Below are 18,705 nucleotides of genomic sequence, written 5' to 3' on the forward strand. Positions count from 1 at the left end.
CGCGGCGACGCCGCATCTCGAGACCAGCCGGGACTTGTAGTCCCCTCAGAGGAGGCGGGCCATTGCCCGGCGGCCTCGCCGCGACCCAGTCCTGTGCGTGACGTCTGAGGAAGACTTCCAGGAAGGTTCGGTTTTGCCTGTGGTGACTTTTACCTCATCTTTCGCGGAGTGGAGAGCCTGCTTGTACAGTGAATTCAGAGCCATTTCTCCTGGGTTAGGGTGAGGGATAAAAACCGTAATATGGACCCGTTGGGGCTTTAATTTTCCCATTACTTCTACCGTGCCTCTTTGGGGGTGTTTCAGTGTTTGAGGAACTCTAAATGGGAGCTGGAGGTACTCACCTCACTAGGGGGTTTTACTTCATGGGAAATTTAACCTAACATGTTGGATTTCAACTTGGGAGGTCGCAAACCAAAGAGAAAAGACGTACCCTGAGGAGAAACGGCCTGGCTAGAGCGGGCGGTCGGGAACCTCACAACTGCTTGTTCATGAAGTCTCTGCTGGAACGCGCTGGGTGCATCATGCAGTTCCCTTGAGGCATAATAATAGCATCTACCCTTTAGGGAGCTCTCAGCGTGTCACTGCCCTCCACCCAGAGACCGCCGAGAACACACCTATAGTTGAACAAAGTTGTGCTTGTTTCCTGCAAGGAGGGGAGACACAGCATGAGGAACAGTGGGCAGGGTGCTGGAGCACTAGCCAGTGTTGCTCAGAGGGTAGAGCGCGGCCTGTGCACCAAAGGGTCCCGGGTTTGATTCCAGTCAAGGGCAGGTACTTCCGTTGCAGGCTCTTTCCCAGTCCGGAGGCAACCAATCAATGTGTTTCTCTCACATAAATGTTTCTCTGTCTTTCCCTCTCTCTTCCACTCTCCCTTAAAAAAAAAAAAAAAAAAAAAAAAGGAAAAATATCCTCAGATAAGGATTAACAAACAAAAAAACTAAATAAAATAAAAATAAAAAAAGAGGGTGTTGGAAAGAATGTACAGGATTTGGCTTGTGTTCGGTAATTCCCTATTTGGGAAATGCTGGTATGATTAGCAAATTGTCTTGATCGCTTTCGTGAAAAGATTTATTTTCCTTTACAGCATGGTACCAGGCATGACCTCCCTAAACTGGCTACTTGTAACAGAATTTCTTCAGAGATTTCCCCAAATGTAGTAATTTTTTCCCCCAGGAAAAGCCAAAATTCCCTGGGGTGTTGGCAAGTCACAAAGCAGTGGAAACTAAGCTTTTCCAGGATATAGAATCTACTTAGATTAAGCTATTAAGAACATTAACACAAATCATCATTTGTATTTTTCTAACCTCTTTCATCTAGGAATCTCTGCAAAACATAAACATTTATTAATTTCTTCCCGTAATGGTGAGGGAAATCATTATGATTTTCTTGTTTTATAGACACAGAAGCCAAGTTATGAAGTGCACAAAAATTAGTGAGGAACCCAGAAACAGACTACTGGAATCTTGACTCTGGGCCATTCTTGATGCTCAGCCCTACCCCACATCTCCAGCTGCCCAATAGTAAGCTAATGATTATAATTCTTCAATTGTATACTAACTTTTATGTTTTCATAGTCTTTAAAATATTCTGTAGTCTCTTCACTTGACCCATAAAATAGCAGGCCTATAGGGGCTGTGACTTAAGTAGTTACAGTACTTGAACTAGAACCCAAATCTCATGAGTATTAGTCCAATACTCTTTCTACTTTGTAAGCAAGTCCATACATCCTTGTAAGTGATATTTAACTTATAGAAACCATAATTAAATAGAGATTCTAATCTGCATAGAAATCCAGACCTATTCAACCCTTTTCATCCATGAGCACCTAATTATATGGGGCCTTTAAGAGTTAGCTTTGGAGAGACAAAAAAAAAAAAAAGCAAGTCACTGAGGTATTAATGAAAATCACTTGTAACTCTGAAATTGAATTTATCTTTGGATTCATGTAGTAGACGGAAAGTATAGTGAGGATCCCCCAAAGAAGTCTTGAATAGTTATCCTTTGAGAACTAAACCAGTAGGAATGAATTCTCAACTATTTAGTCATATATAGAAACGATTTCTGAGAAAATGTGTCACTGAGGAGATTTAGGAATCAGCATTTCTAATCAAGTTTACTAGGCTATATATACTCTAATGAAAATACTATATCCAAATACTGTCATTATGTCATTGATTACCAAATCCATATTTTCAAACCAAACCTTTCAACCTCACATATTCAAGTGCCTACTTCTCTACTTATCTACATTTGCATGTTGAGATCTCAAAGTTACTGTGTTTAAAACAGAACTTTGGGTATTTCCACTTGTAAGTCTTCTTCATCTCAAGGGCACTGCCTGCCCAGTTGCTTAAGTCAGAAACCCAGGAGTTAACTTGAGTCCTTCCTTTTCCTCACCTTCATTCACTTCATTATCAAATCTTAATTCTATGTTCAAAATAAAACTAAAATCCAACCATTTCTATCTCCAATGCCACTAGCCTAGTCCAGGTGATTTTCATCTCTCTCTTGGATATTATAACATTCTCTTGCCCCTTTCCTTCATTACACCACAATTAATTTATTGGTCAGTTATTTAGTGGTGATTTTCATAATCTCACTTCACTACTAGAATGTATATAATTCCTTGAGGATAGGTACAAGCTGTCTTGTTCAGTATGATATTCCCAACATGTAACAAAGCCTAGTATCATCACAGGCACTTAGCTACTTGGTAAATATTCGTTGAATTACTGGACAAAAATCCAGTAGTGCCCATGATTGCTTACAGTAATATAGTTGAAGTTGGAGCCTTAATTTAATCATGTGTAGTAAAAATGACTGAAGCTAACATAATTAAAATTAGTTGTAATCCAATATGTCTGAAAGAATGTGTTAGAATTGAAATGGTTCACCTGGAATCCAGAAAGAGAGGAATCTGCCAGGATTTGGCCATGTTTTTTCATCCAGCTGTGTTCAGGATTGAGAAATTGTAAACCCAAAGAACATTGTTAAGCTAGTTATTAACATAAATAATTTCTTAGGCTTCACCTGGTTCCTGAATAAAATCATCCACCTCTCTTTTTTTCTCATCATTCACCAAACAATATTTTTTTTCTTTTTTTTTTTCAAAAATATATATTATTGATTTTTTACAGAGAGGAAGGGAAAGGGATAGAGAGTTAGAAACATCGATGAGAGAGAAACATTGATTAGCTGCCTCCTGCACACCCCCTACTGGGGATGTGCCTGCAACCAAGGTACATGCCCTTGACCGGAATCGAACCTGGGACCCTTGAGCCCGCAGGCCGATGCTCCATCCACTGAGCCAAACCGGTTAGGGCCACCAAACAATATTTTAATTACCAACTTAGAGTCCCTGGTACCTTTATACCGGGAAGGAAATACCCTGGACAGCAAACACAAATATGTATATTTTGTTACTCTTCACCTAAGGATATTTTTTCCATTGCTTTACAAAGAGCTTGGAAGAAAGGGAGGGAGGGAGGGAGGGAGAGAGAGAGAGAGAGAGAGAGAGAGAGAGAGAGAGAGAGAGAGAGAGAGAGATGACTGGTTGGCTGCCTCCTGTGCATACTCCAACCAAATCCACAACCCAGGTATGTGCCCTTTATCTGGAATCAAACCCGAGATCCTTTGGTGCCAGGGCCGACCCTCCCACCACTTAGCAACACTGGCCAGGCTCAAACACAAATATTTTAGTCACTGAAAAAATATTTTAAACTCTCGAATGTAACTCTGTGAGGACAGGAAATAGTTAATCACAGCTGTGTCCCTAGAACCTAGAATATTGCTTAATACAAAGATTCTTTATAAGTGTTAGATAAATGAATGTGTATTAGTAAATTAGAATTATACTTTATGCCACATTCTTTTATGAATTAGGTATTGTGAGTCAGTCCTCAAGTATATTTCCATGCTAGACGCATTAGGAAAATCAGATTTCTTGTCTTATAGGCCAAATAGGAGATCCTGAACTCCAGCACTCTACCACAAGAGTCTGTGAGACCCTATTTGGTTAAGTAGCTGACATCCTTCTCTGATGTTAGGATCTTGGCTTTTTGTAACTTCAGTTCATTCTCCATCTGGCCTGCAGTTTCCTTTAAAAAGCCTAATCATGCTGTTCCTCTGCCTAAAAATCAGTTATTTATCTGTTACTTTTAGAATAAAACTATCCACAGTCTGCCTCTCTAGGGCTCCTCAGCACTGTACTCTCAACCTTTTTTTTTTATTAAGTTTATAATTTATTAATCCTCTCATGAAAAATCTGCACAACCGTCACAGATAAAGTCACCGAAGAATCTTTACTCCTTCTTTTTGCCAGCACCAACATTGGCCTTTGCAGTCCCCCTGACTTTCTTCATTCTGTTCTTACATTCCTTTCTCTGTTTTCTGGAGGTCTTCTTCTCAGATAAGCCATGTCTTGCAAGTCTGTGTTTGGGTTCATTTTTCTTTGCGTAATCCAAGGAATCATAAATCATGCCAAAGCCAGTGGTCTTGCCACCACCAAAGTGGGTTCTGAATCCAAACACAAAGATGACATCAGATGTGGTCTTATATATTTTGTCTAGTTTTTCCCGAATTTCTGTCTTGGGTACTGTTGCCTTCCCAGGGTGAAGGACATCAATGACCATTTGCTTCCGCTGAAGTAGTCTGTTGGTCATGAACTTCCTGGTCTGGATAGTTACCGTGTCATTCAGGATGAAGGTTTATCTTCAAGCAGCCAGGGAGGGGGAAAAAAAGCCTCTACCTTTCTTAATACTCCCCATCATGTATTCTAAGTTCCAGCTACACTAAATAACTACACTAAATCTCCTGAACATGCTGGTCCCCTGGCTGAAATGCCTGTCCCTTCTCTTCCCATCTGATGAACTTCTGCCATCCTTTAAGATCCAGCTTACTTTTTAAAAGAAGCCTATGATTTACTTTGTGTGGGGGGATAGCTATTCATTTCAACTTGTCTTCTTTCATTACTCAATTATAGCTCTTATCATATATTATAGCTACCTTTGAGATCCTGGAGGGCAGAATTCTGTGCCTTACTCATCTTTCTTTGCTTCCCCAATGCCTAGTACATGTTTGTGAATGTAAGAACCCATTCGGGTGATAGATGAGAGCTAAATACTAACTTGTAACAGCCTTATCTTCTTAAATGTAGCCTCCTTCCCAAGGGAGAATGGCAAACTTCCTAGCTATATTCCATTGGAAAAAATTGGGTGTGAATATAGTCTGGAAAAAAATGTGCTTTACATACTCCCTTTATGATTCACTGTAAAATGAGGTGAAAACAGTTTTATTGATAGATTACCAGGCTCTTAGAAAGAAGTGATTCAATTTTGAGGACATTATACTAAGTGAAATAAGACAGTCACAAAAAGACAAAATTTTGTATGATTTCACTTATCTCAGGTATCTATAGTAGTCAGACTCATAGAAACAGAAAGTAGAATGGTGGTTGCCAGAGGTTGGGGGGAGAAGGGGATAGGCAGTTAGTGTTTAATGAGTATAGAGCTTTAGTTTTGCAAGAAGATAAAGTTTTGGAGAGTGGTTGAATGAATAATATAGATGTACTTAACACTACTGAACCGTACACTTAAAAATGGTAAAATTGCTCTACTGGTGTGGCTCACTGGTTGGACCTATGAACCAGGAGGTCACAGTTTGATTCCCAGTCAGGGCACGTGCCCAGGTTGTAGGCTTGCTCCCCAGTACAGGTTGTGCAGGAGGCAGCTGATCAATGATTCTCTCTCTCTCTCTTTTTTTTCTTTCAAAACTGTTTTATTCTAATGGCCAACATGCAGACAATCCACTTCAAAGCGCCTCCATTGCCATGTATGCAAACTGCAGCTCAGGCTTCTTGGCTTGGCCAGAAGCCCATGGAGCCTGGAGGACTGGCATGTTGCTTTACAAATGACAAAAGGAATATAATTGTGAGAAACTAGTGTTCACCAAAATAAAACGCTACCTACACTGCCAGCCAGGTTGACTAGATGCATACTGACTAGATCAGTGGTCGGCTCGCGAGCCACATGCGGCTCTTTGGCCCCTTGAGTGTGACTCTTCCACAAAATAGCACGTACGGTGCAATTGAAACTTTGTGGCCCATGCGCAGAAGTCGGTTTTCAGCCTGGGCAAGTCTATTTTGAAGAAGTGGCGTTAGAACACTCAAGGGGCCAAAGAGCCGCATGTGGCTTGCGAGCCGTGGTTTGCCGACCTCTGGACTAGATCAATAACCAAAAAAATACTAAGACTTGTTAAGGGGCCTTTACAAAACAGGCTTCCTGGGAGAACCCAGGAGGCTAACCACCCAGGCTTGAAAGTGAAGAAACATTTTCCAGTGTATGATTCAACACTGCGTTAAAGGGGGATGTTCCATTGAATAAAAGAGCAGTGTGGTTTTCAAAAAAAAAGTGAAGAAACAAAATCACACTGGAAATAAAATCAATATGGAAATTTTCTCTGAGAACAACCAGTAGAGTTTTGGTCCAGAGGTATCTGAAGACAGGCAAATATGTGGGAGGTCTCTATGCACCCCAACAAGATGAATGATTCTCTCTAATCATTGCTGTTTCTATCTCTCTCTCCCTCTCCTATCCTCTCTGAAATAAATAAAAAAATATTTTTTTTAAAAATGGTTAAGATGGTAAATTTCATGTCCTGTGTTTTTACCACAATAAAAAAGTTAATGCGTAAAAAAAAAGGGAAAAAGAAAGAAAAAGGATTCAGCACACCGTGTACATACTCAGTACCTTGGATTGTCACTACTCATTGCCCATCTTTCTGCCTTGCTCTTGAGAGACTTAGTAACCCCCAAACCCAGCACAGTGTTTAGAATTTCTTAGGAGCCCAATAAGTGTTGAAAGAATGCATTAAATAATACTTGAAATAAAAAATTCATTTCCTCCTCTCTTCTTTTGTTTAATTTAAACCCTTCCTTTTAAAATTGCTCTTTAAGGCCTCAAATAATCAGCCAGCCTACTATAATTTTATCCTTCTCTGTCTTCATGTAATACTTATCATTTTGACTATGCTATCTTGCATCATTATTTATTTTTAAATGCACGTATCCTTTCTTTTCAGCTAGATTATAAAATCCTTAAAGGCAGGGACTGTGTACTGTTGCCTCCTAAAGTGTTTTAAATCTAGTAGCATTTTGATGCTTTAAACTGTTGGTGATGTTACCCAGGTTTACTTAGTGTTTGGGCATCTCTACAGAAGACTTCAAAACTCTTAAGAAAACCACAATGAGATACCACCCCTCACATCCATTAGGATGGCTATTAGAACAACAACAACAACATAAAGTAGGAAATGATAAGCGCTAGCAAGAATATTGGTGGAAGTGTAAAATGGTACAGCCACTATGTATGGCTTATCCTCAGAACAGTATGGTAGTTCCTCAAAAAGTTAAAAATAGAATTACCATATGAATTAGCAATTCCAATTCTGAGTATATATCCAAAAGAATTGAAATCAGGGTCTTGAAGAGATATTTGTATAACCATGTTCATAGCAGCATTATTCACAGTAGCCAAGAGGTAAAAGCAATTCGTATTCGGTCATAGATGAATACTTCTATGTTATGTGTATTTAACCACAATCTTGTTTTTAAAAGCACTGAATGGGGAGTCAAAAGACAAAGGTGGGAGTTCTTTTTCCTCGTGCCTTGATTTTTTCATCTTTAAACAGAATAATGAAGCCTGCCCAGCTTCTGTTTTTTTGTGTGAGGATCAAATAGAAAAGATAGCAACAATCAAAAACTTTTAAGATACTTTTTTGAGTATTGTTTTTTCAGTATTCCAGTGTCTCTGATATTTTTAAATATTCATTTTAAGTTTCGCGTCTTATTTTGTAACAAAATACTTTTAAAGATGCCTCAGCAATAACCTGTTACCACTTCAAAGGATATATATGTGCTGAACTCTTTCAATTTGAAGTGCTCACCTTATAATTTGGTCCCAGGAAAGCAGCAAGTAAACAGTCTTTTTGAGGACTATTGATGACCTAAGATGATAATTACTAATGTGGTTTAGCATTAATTGAGGAAATACAAGCTCAGGATTTTCATGTGAGCGTAAGAAAGCTGATCCCAACTTGGTAGAATAAGTGGAAGAATTAACATTTGCTGAGTATGTACTAAGAGTCAGGCCCTACAGCAGATGTGTTTTGTATGGACTATCTCATTTAATCCTCACAACAGTCTTGTCAGGTTAATAATATTATCCATTTTATAAACAGGGACATGAAGCTCAGAGAGGTTAAGTCACCCACGATCACACAATGAATGACGGAGATGGAATTCAAGTCCAGGTCTGTGTGACTCTGAAGCTCATACTCTTTCTATTCTCTTACACTGCCTCTCAAAATATATTTGACTCTGCCTATTGGTAATAGAGTTAATGATAAATGATATATATTGATGTATATTTGTACATTTATATCAATTATCTTACTTGGTCATTACAAATAAGATAGACTGTGTAGGGATGAGTATCACCACGTTAATAATAAAGAAACATAAAGTCAAAAATTTAACTTACCTAACATCAACCAACCAAGAAATGATAATAGCAGGACTTGAAAACAGGTACTGCAATTCCCTGACCTAGGCTGTTTTCACATAAGCTTCATGAAAGTGGAATTTTACCTCTGAATTTTATGGTTCTGACACTATTTTTTTTTTTATCCTCACCTGAGGATATTTTCCCATTGATTTTTAGAGAGAGGGAAAGACAGAAATATCGATGTGAGAAAAACACATCAATTGGTTCTGTCATTCAACCCCAAACATGGCCTTGGCTATTGCTGGTTCAGGTTTTTCAAAATGGAAATTTATATTATTTTTCTGGCATAAAGGTAATAAATAAATCCTCATTAAAAATGAAACAATGCATAAATTAAAAATGCAAGCCATCCAAAAATTTTTTAAAATATTTTTTTATTGATTTCAGAGAGGAAGGGAGAGGGAGAGAGAGATAGAAACATCAATGATGAGAAACATTGATCGGCTGTCTCCTGCACACCCCATACTGGGGATCGAGCCCACAACTAGGGCATGTGCTCTTGACTGAAATTAAACCTGGGACCCTTCAATCCTCAGGCCAACACTCTATTCACTGAGGCAGACCAGCTAGGGCCCAAAATTTTTATTAGGCATATACAAATACACACACACACATGTTTTTACAAGACTGAAGAACTTAGCCAAAGTCTCCTACTTCTGCAAAGAAGGTAAGTATAGCAGAGAGAGAAAAGATGGGGCAAGAAGGTATTACCATAAAGTCTAGTGGAAGAGTGCTGGGGAGTGAAACTCCTCTTTTAATGAGGTTGAAAGAAAGGAGTAGAACAGATAGAAAGAGTTTAGGGGAGTTAACAACTAGAGGGTTCTGTTTTGTTCTTAAAAGTAGGAGGCAGCCCAGCCAGCATGGCTCAGTGGTTGAGCATTGACCTATGAACCAGTAGGTCACGATTCAATTCCTGGTTAGGGCACATACCTGGGTTGTGGGCTCCATCCCCAGTGTGAGTCATGCAGGAGGCAGCCAATCAATGATTCTCTCTCATCACTGATGTTCCTATATTCGTCTCCCTTCCTCTCTGAAATCAATAAAAATATATACTTTTTAAAAAGTAGGAGGCAGCCCTGACTGGTTTGCTGCTCAGTGGTTAGAGCCTTGGCCTCTAGACCGAAGGGTCTCAGGTTCAATTCCCAGTCAAGAGCACATATCTGGGTTGCAGGTTTGCTCCCTGCCCCCAGTAAGGCCCTGTGCAGGAGGCAACCAGTCGATGTATCTCTCACATCAATGTTCCTCTCTCTCTCTCCCCCTCTCTCCTCCCCTCCCTGTCACTCTCTCTGAAAAAGCAATGGAAAAAATGTCCTCTGGTGAGGACTAACCAAAGGAAAAAAAAAAGTAGGAGGCAGATTCATCTGCTATAAATTGGGTGGGCAGGGTGCATGAAGAAAAAGAGGAAGGTGATATGGGGCATAACTACTCATATTCAAAATTATGCACTCTCATCTTCGGAAGACTTTATCTGCTGAGGCCTTTAAATCAGAGTTGAAAAATTGAAGAAAATATATCCTAATAGTCCTCCTCCTCTTTTGCAAAAAACCATGTGCCCAGACTCTGGATGGACCCCTGTCTTGGATTCTGGGCATGGGATTTTCTCTGTGGAGGGAAACTGAATAAGGTGGTATATTGAAGAGCAAAGGAGGAGGGCAAAATGTGAAGAGGGCACAAGAGCAGGTGTTATATATTTCAGAATACAGGGAAGGTAATTAAAATAGCCAAAACTTCTATGTTTTCCTCAAATCCCGATTTGAACCTCCCTGTGTACAGTGGCAGTGAATCAGATGTAATCTAAATATGTCCATTGACATATTTCTTGGAAATTTAATTACCTCTGGAGAAATCTACAGTGAACATATTCAGTCATTTTGGAAGGCAGTGGTGATTTCTCCAGGGGTGTTATTTTAAAATCAAAACAAGCCTGGCCAGTGTGACTCAGTGGTTGAGCATTGACCTATGAACCAGGAGGTTTCGGTTCAATTCCCAATCAGGGCACTTGCACATGTGGCAGGCTGGATCCCCAGTAGGGCGCGTGCAAGATTCTCCCTCAGCATTGATGTTTCTATCTCCTCCCTCTTTGGAATCAATGAAAACATTTTTTTTAAGTTTAATAACAAGCAACTACCTATAATGAAGAACATCTTTATTTCAAACTATCACTTGAATTGAAAACAGACAGTATTTCTCAGAGTGTGGTCTGAAGAACAATTGCATGTGGGAGTTAGGATGTTAGGGGTTAGAAGCAGGTGAGGATGGAGAAGTTTGTTAACATTGTAGTTTCTTGGATCCCATGTCTCTGGGGTGGGATCTGAAATCTGAATACTTTGCAGATGCCCTGGCCTATGTACTCACTGGTTAGGGTCACAGGTTTGATTCCCAGTCAAGGGCACACACCTGGGTTGCAGGTTTGATCACCTACCCTGGTCGGGGTGCATGCAGGAGGCAACCAATCAATGTGTCTCTCTCACATCGATGTTTCTCTGTCTCTCCTCCTCCCTTCCACTCTCTCTACAAAATCAACGGAAAAAAATATCCTTGGGTGAGGATTAACAACAAGAACAAAAATCAATGAAAAAAATACCCTCGGGTTAGGATTAACAGCAAAAATAAATAAATACTTTACAGATGTTCCAGATGTTTTTTTTTAAAGCTTTTATTATGAAAAATATCAATGCTATACAAAAAATAGAGAAACTAGTGTCATGAATCTCACTGTACCCATCACACAGCTTTAACAACTCATGTTTTCTTCTGTATCTACTATAGCCCCTGCCACTGGATTATCCTATATAATAAAGAGCTAATATGCAAATGGTTGTCACGCCATAATGGCTCAGACACTCAACGATGGGGAGAGAGGAATGGGGACCAACCAGGCTGTGGCCCAGGAGAGGGACAAGCCGCCCGCCCTGCGGTCTCGGGCGCTAGTGGCTGCGTTTGTGCCTGCTGCCCAGGAGAGGGACAAGTCGCACGCCCTACGGTCCCAGGCACCAGAGGCTGCACCTGTGCCTGTGGCATGGCCTGGCAGAGGGACAAGCTGCACACCCTGTGGTCCTGGGCACCTGCGGCTGCGGCCTGGGTGAAGTCGCCTGCCCACAGTCCCCTGCGGCTGAGGCCGGCCTGGGCAAAGCCGGCCCAGGTCCTGGGTGCCTAGGGCTGGCCAGAGGGAGGGAAGCCTGTGTCCCAGTTGCCTGCGACTGGCTGGAGGAGGTTATCCTGTGTCCCAGGTGTGGGGCGAGGCAGAGGCAGTTAGGGGCAATCAGACCGGTAGGGGAGCAGTTAGGGGCGATCAGGTAGGCAGGCAGAGGTGGTTAGGGGCGATCAGGCAGCCTGGCAGGTGAGTGGTTAGGAACCAGTGGTCCCAGATTGCGAGAGGCAATCGGACATCCCCCTGAGGGGTCCCAGATTGGAGAGAGTGCAGGCCGGACTGAGGGACTGACCCCCCCCCCCCCGTGCACAAATTTCATGCACCTCATCTCTAGTTATTAAATAAGTTCTATTATTTATTATTATTATTTATCATATTGTTTCATCTGTAAATATTTTGGTATTTATTGCTAAGTGGTAAAAAACATAATCACAAACCATTATCATGCTAAATAATTCTTGGTTACACTAAAGATATGTCTACTTCAATCATTGAAAAATTATGAGGTTATGTCCCCATTTCCATTTAAACTTCCAAGGTTATATGTATCTCACTGATATATAATTTCCCCAAAGGTTCAAGATTGTGTTTACACAAAGGCAGATAGGTGATTTGAATCATAAGTGGGTATTGAATTTTGTTTAATTTTTTTGGATACATGTTGACATGGTTATATATACAGTTTTGAGTTACATTAATAAAGTTTCTAAGGTTGAACCATTCCTGAGATAAAATCCTAGATTATAAAATTGAATTTGATTTGTTAAATTTATTTGGGATTTTTGTGACTATATTCATGGATGAGCTTGACCTGTAAATTTTTTTCTTCTCTTACTGTCCTTGTTGGATTTTAGCTTCAAGTGTATGTCAGTCTCATAAACTGGCATTATTTATCAACATTTCAACAGCTTTTTTTCAACATTGGTTTTTGAACTTCCCTATTTTCTTTCTGTTTGAGTATATTCCTTAATAGTTCTTTCAGCAAGAGTGTTCTGGTGGTAAATGTTCTAAGTCTCTGTAGGTGTTTAAATAAATTTATTCTGCTTTTACTCCTAAATTATAGTTTATCTACTAGTAGTTATAGACTTATGTCACCTTGTTCAGGAGACCCTCTAGATTTCACAAGTTCTGAATACAATTTTATGTTAATTTCTCAGTTAAACATTCCTGAACTTAATAGGTAATATGAATTTGAATGGCTAATTTAGTACGTGCTTGAAGTTTTTCTCCAATACCTATCTATATACTAGAGGCCTGGTATACAAAATTCATGCATGGGTGCAGTCCCTAGGCCTGGCCGGCGATCAAAGTGTGAGCATCTGGCATTGAAGTGCAGGTCCCAGCTGACCTCTGGGTCCTGGGCAGCACCTGGTCCTCTGGGCCCCCGTGCGCCCCCCTCCGCCTGAGTCACGGCACCCGAGTCCCCACACGGGGATGCAGTGAGAGCAGCCAGACACCACGGCCTGGGCACAGCGTGGGCCTCTGGACTGCCCAGCGGTGCCACAGAAGCCGGGTGGGCAGCACAGTCTCTCCCGGCTGGCCTCACAGACTGGCTCCTGCGCGAACCCACAGGGAGCCCAATCGGCCCTTGTGGTCCTGGCAGCTGCGGCTCGGCTCACTTGGAAGAGAGAGTGTGGGTGCGGGGCGGGCTCCTTGTGGGTGCCTGGCACCTGAGCACGGGGGCTTCCCTGGTGCACGAGCCCTGGCGTCCCAGGGGAGGGTAGTAGGGGGAGCAAGAGCGAGCTCGGCAGACACCCTGCATTCTCACTGCACCTCTGTCCCCATCACCCCTGCCCCCAGGTAGCTGGCAAGAGGTTGCAGCACATCGCTGATGCCCGCCATGTTCCGTGCCGCCCCCTGGTGGTCAGCGCAGGTCATAGTGAGTGGTCGAACTCTGGTCTCCCAGTCGAACTCCAGGTCAAACGACCACCCGAGGGGACAATTTGCATATTAGGCTTTTATTATATAGGATATAAAAGCCTAAGCTACTGACCGACTGCTCGACCGGTTGCTATGATGTGCAATGACCATCAGGGGGCAGATGCTCAACACAGGGGATGAACATATGCTAAGTCCTGAAGGCAGGAATGAACAGAGCATTTGGGAAATGGACACTTGGATTGGTATTAGAGTTAATGTTGGGGAACAATAGATTAGGCAGAGACAAATGATAACATGACCTGCTAAGATGCCAAAGTGAGGCTTTAAGAATTGATCAGATAGACCAGTGGTTGGCAAACTATAGTAAGCTGGTGAGCCAAATATGAACCACCTTCTGTTTTTGTAAATAAAGTTTTCTTGGAACACAGCCATGTCCACTTCTTTACATATTTCTATGGCTGCTTTCTGGTAAAGACAGAGTTGCCACAGAGATCTTATGGCTTACAAAGCCTTTACAGAAAGTTTGTTGGTCCCTGAGATAGTCAAAACTTGTTGAAAGGGAGATTTTAGAGAAAGGCTTTGATTCAATCAATTTAAGACTGAAAGCTAAAACTGATAAAAGATTTTGGGTGTTTTCAGAAATTCAAAAATGATGAAATTTTAGGTCAAAGAATAGGGAAATATAAAACTCTCTGATAAGGACAAGAATTAAATTTTTATTTAAGATCATTTTAAAAATCTCATATATTTACAGCTTCTTAAATAAAGCTCCAAGACAGGTTTAGAAAACTTTAATTGAAATTTTATCCTAGTTTGCAGACAGTGTGCCTTAAGGAATAATTTAGGTTGAAATTATATTGTCTTGCTTTAACACTTCTTGCACCATTATTTTGGTTTCCCCCCTGCTGGTGTTCTTTTGTTTATGAATCTTTCACAAACCAATTGGGGCCAATTATCTTCTATGCAATTAAAGCCAAATAGTTTGTGCTCTTTAATGCAGCTATTTCTCATTAATCTTGGGCATTTTTTATGACACTGTTTTCCCTCCTAACTAAAGCTCTCTCATTCTGTGATGGGGGTTTCTGCAAATTAACATTCCCAGTAAACTTTTTGTAGGGTTCAAACTTTTCTGAATCATATCTTCTCCCCTATGTTGACAGCTGAAGTGCTCCCTCAGGTTTAATAAAGTGTTATTTTTGTATTCATTATTTATTTCACCCATGAACATTCAGCAGAAGAAACAGGTAAGGTATAGCTAGGAAGTTGTATCTAGAAAATAAAAATGTAACATTTAAGATGATGACAAAACGTTCCCCATAAAAAATTACTTTCACTTATTGTCATATATGTTCCAAATCCCCACATTTTCACAATCAGTGAACATTTATTGAAATCTTACAAGTTGCATGGCAATGGAGATTCAAAGAAGTATAAGAGGGGAGGAGGAGGTGGGCTAGAAGAGGTCAATGGGGGGAAAGGAGGATATATGTAACGCTTTCAACAATAGAGTATTACAATCTTTTTTAAGATTTAATTTTAAAAAAGCAAAAAACAAAGGTATAAGACCTGCTTCCTGCCTTCTTTTAATTCTTAAACTTTTAGTCTCAGGACCTCTTTATACTCTTCATAATTTGAAGATCCCAAAGAGCTTTTGTTTATGTGAGTTTTATCTAGTAATATTTACCATATTAGAAGTTGAGAATGGGAAACTGTTGAAATATTTATTTATTTAAAAATAACAATAATATGCCTCTGACAAATAAATACCATAGTATTATGAAAGCTATACTTTAAAGACAAAAAGTTGTGGAAAATGGCCAAAATCAGGATGACCACATTTTTTCAGGTTTTTAAAACCTATGTCTCTTTCAGTATGCTGAATGTCTTTTTTAAACTACACATTATTTCCTTTAAAATCCCCCAGCTTGAGAAACCCTGCAGCAAAAGACTAAACTGTACCAGTTTATTTATGTGATGCATTCACATGGGCAAGGGCTATCAAGATGGTCTTAAGGAGGTATTTTTATAGCTCGTGTAAACAGAGAAACATCAACATGATGACTTTACATTTTGCATACCATGGCTATCTTGCAAAACTTGGAATATGAATTTTAGGATCCATTTAGAAGGCAGACTTTGTAAATATACTTAGTTTAACGACAAGAAGTTTTTTCCCCCATTAATATAAGGGTCATAAAGTTTTATAAAAAGACCAAATTTATTTGTCCCATTAAACACAAATATAGCAGTTTTTTGATTTTTAAAAAAATATATTTTATTCATTCTTTACAGAGAGGAAGGGAGAGGGATAGAGAGCTAGAAACATCAATGAGAGAGAAACATCGATCAGCTGCCTCCTGCACACCCCCCACCGGGGATGTGCCCGCAACCAAGGTACATGCCCTTGACCAGAATCGAACCTGGGACCCTTCAATCCGCAGGCCGATGCTCTATCCACTGAGCCAAACCGGTTTCGGCAATATAGCAGTTTTATCAATAATTGCAAACTCTTGGAAGAAACCATGATGTAAAACAAAACAAAACAAAACAAAACAAAACAAACAAACAAAAAACCCCAGAAAATTAATGAAAAGATTGGCATTATTTTACATATTTGTGAATTTCTTTTATGTCTGGCTTAATAAAAGACAACTGGATTCACCATTTTCTTCTGCATTTGACCTTTTGTGATATCACGTGTCATGCAGCATCTAGAAAATTCCACCTGTGAAGAATCAGAGTGAAAAAGGCAAATAATGTGTTAGTATTATTTTGAAAATAGTTTTGACCTTATATACCCACTGAAAGGAAGGGACCCCAAGGGATCCTTGGATCACACTTTGAGAAAAGGGATTTATATATGAAAAAGAAAATGAAAAAAGTACACAACATATTTCAAGTGACAACGAAAAGAGATTTCAGAGCAGGGAGCTGTAATAACACTAGGAAAGGGATAAAGAAAGAGGAAAAGGCTTTGGGAAGTAAGTAGGATTGGAGTGTGGCCTTGAAGGAATGATAGGGTTAAGGTGGAAATCTTAGAGAGGGCCTTCCAAAGGAGTAATTGAATAAAGAATAAGCAGAAAATAGCTGCCACATGCAAGAAGCAGTAAGAAAACTAATCAGTTGAAGAGGAGGATTCATGTAACAGTAACCATAAGAATGCTGAAGTGGCTATATTAATATCTGATAAAGTAGACTTAGGATAAAGGAGCATTACCAGAGGTAAAGAGGAATACTTTCTTTTGTTTTTTTTTATCTTCACCCAAGGAATGAGGGTATTTTTTCCATTGATCTTCAGGGAAAGTGGAAGGAAGGGGGTAGGAGAGAGAGAAGAGAGAGAAACATCTATGTGAAAGAGATATATTGATTGGTTGCCTCCCACACATGCCTGACTGGGGGCAGGGATCAAACCTGCAACCCAGGTATGTGTCCTTGACTGGAAATCGAACCTGTGACACTATGGTGCACAGGCTAACACTCTTAACTACTGAGCCACCCTGGCCAGAGCAGAAAACTTGTTAATGTATAAAAGAGAGTCTGATTATCAAAAAGACTACAGTTCTAGCTGGCTGTCATGGCTTAGCAGTTGAGTATAGACTAAGCATGTCAAACTCGTGGCCCTCAGGCCACATGCTTCCCATAATGAATATTTTTGTGGCCCAGCCAATATAACGTTATGTAAGAAACGTTTTAATAAAAATTTTGTAACTTAATTTTTACAATATCCTGTTATACATAATCCTATGTAATAAAAGGCTAATATGCAAATTGACCAAATGGCGGAATGACCCGTCACTATAACGCACACTGACCGCCAAGCCTGCTTAGGGCCTAAGTCGTCAGTCAGACATCCCCCTAGGGCTCCCAGACTGCGAGAGGGCACAGGCTGAGCTGAGGGAACCCCTCCAAGTGCACAAATTCCGTGCACTGGGCCTCTAGTTATTAATAACCAACTACAACTAATGACTGATTACTCATGTTGCATTCATTTCCCTTACTCGCCTTACGCACAGCCTCACCATTTCTCTCCACTAATACTAGCAGTGAATATTTTAGCAGCCGATTGCCAAGTCATTAGTCTTGTACTGACTTGTTTGGTATGTGCAACAGGAAATATTTCGCTTTCGGAGAACAAGAAAAGTAGGTTTATTTGCATTACACTTATTAATTTGTGCAATTATTTAGTGTCTGGTAAGTTAATGCTCAAGAAAAAAATATTAATTCTTATTAAAATGTTCTATTATTTTATGTTAACAATTACTCATTTATTTCAGCTCTTTGTATTCAGCATGTCTCTACCGAAATAAACCTACGTTTCTATGAAAATAGAAGGTTGCGTGTTTTTTTTGTGGCTCACATAAACTTAAACCTTGTTTATTTGGCCCATGTTAACCTTTGAGTTTGACATGCTTGGCGTAGACCCATGAACCAGGAAGTCACAGTTCGGTTCCAGTAGAGGTACTTGCCTGGGTTGTGGGCTCAATCCCCGGTGGGGGACATGCAGGAGGCAGCTAATCGATTCTCTCTCATCATTGATGTTTCTGTCTCTGTCTCTCTCTCCCTCTCCCATCCTCTCTCTGAAATCAATGAAAATATATAAAAATATCTACACTAATAAAAGAGAAAGATGCAAATTGACCGTACATTCGTGATGCCCACTAGCCAATCAGGAGTGAGTATGCAAATTAACCCAACAAATATGGCGGGTTAATTTGCATGCACAGGCACTGAGCGGGGCGGGGGCGGGGTGGGACGCCTGCGTCGTCGCCATGGTGATGACGCAGGCATTCTTCACCACCCCAGATGCTCTGGGCCTCTGGGCAGCATGGGAAGGCAGAAAGGCAGCTCTGGGCCAGAGTGAAGGCAGAAAGGTGGCTCCAGGACCGGAGCAAGGTGGAAAGGTGGCTCCGGCCGGAGCAAAGGCAGTGCTGCAGCCAGGGGAAGGAAGGCCCATTCTTGCATGAATCTTCGTGCATCGGGTCTCTAGGTTTTAAAAAAAGACTACAGTTCTAAATATGTATTCATAGAACAACAAAGTTTCCAAATATATGAAGTAAACTGGCACATGGAAGGAAAACATAATAAACAAATATACAATTAAAGCTGGAGTTC

At 40.5% G+C, this 18,705-nt stretch overlaps 1 protein-coding gene and 1 long non-coding RNA gene across 2 annotated transcripts; one reads left to right on the forward strand and one right to left on the reverse strand.

The window, feature by feature from the left end:
* The first annotated feature begins 97 nt into the window (after positions 1-97).
* Positions 98-8,670, forward strand: LOC307107803. Its single transcript, XR_013814259.1, has 3 exons — positions 98-219; positions 1,398-1,520; positions 8,236-8,670. It is a non-coding gene; the product is annotated as an uncharacterized lncRNA (long non-coding RNA).
* Positions 3,976-4,839, reverse strand: LOC307107363 (small ribosomal subunit protein eS24-like). Its single transcript, XM_079784606.1, has one exon. It carries the CDS (start codon positions 4,659-4,661, stop codon positions 4,302-4,304), a length of 360 nt encoding a protein of 119 aa, XP_079640732.1. The 5' UTR covers positions 4,662-4,839; the 3' UTR covers positions 3,976-4,301.
* Positions 8,671-18,705: the final 10,035 nt, after the last annotated feature.

Source organism: Cnephaeus nilssonii (genome assembly GCF_951640355.1).
Source record: "Cnephaeus nilssonii genome assembly, chromosome: 11".
NCBI classification, from domain to species: Eukaryota; Metazoa; Chordata; class Mammalia; order Chiroptera; family Vespertilionidae; genus Cnephaeus; species Cnephaeus nilssonii.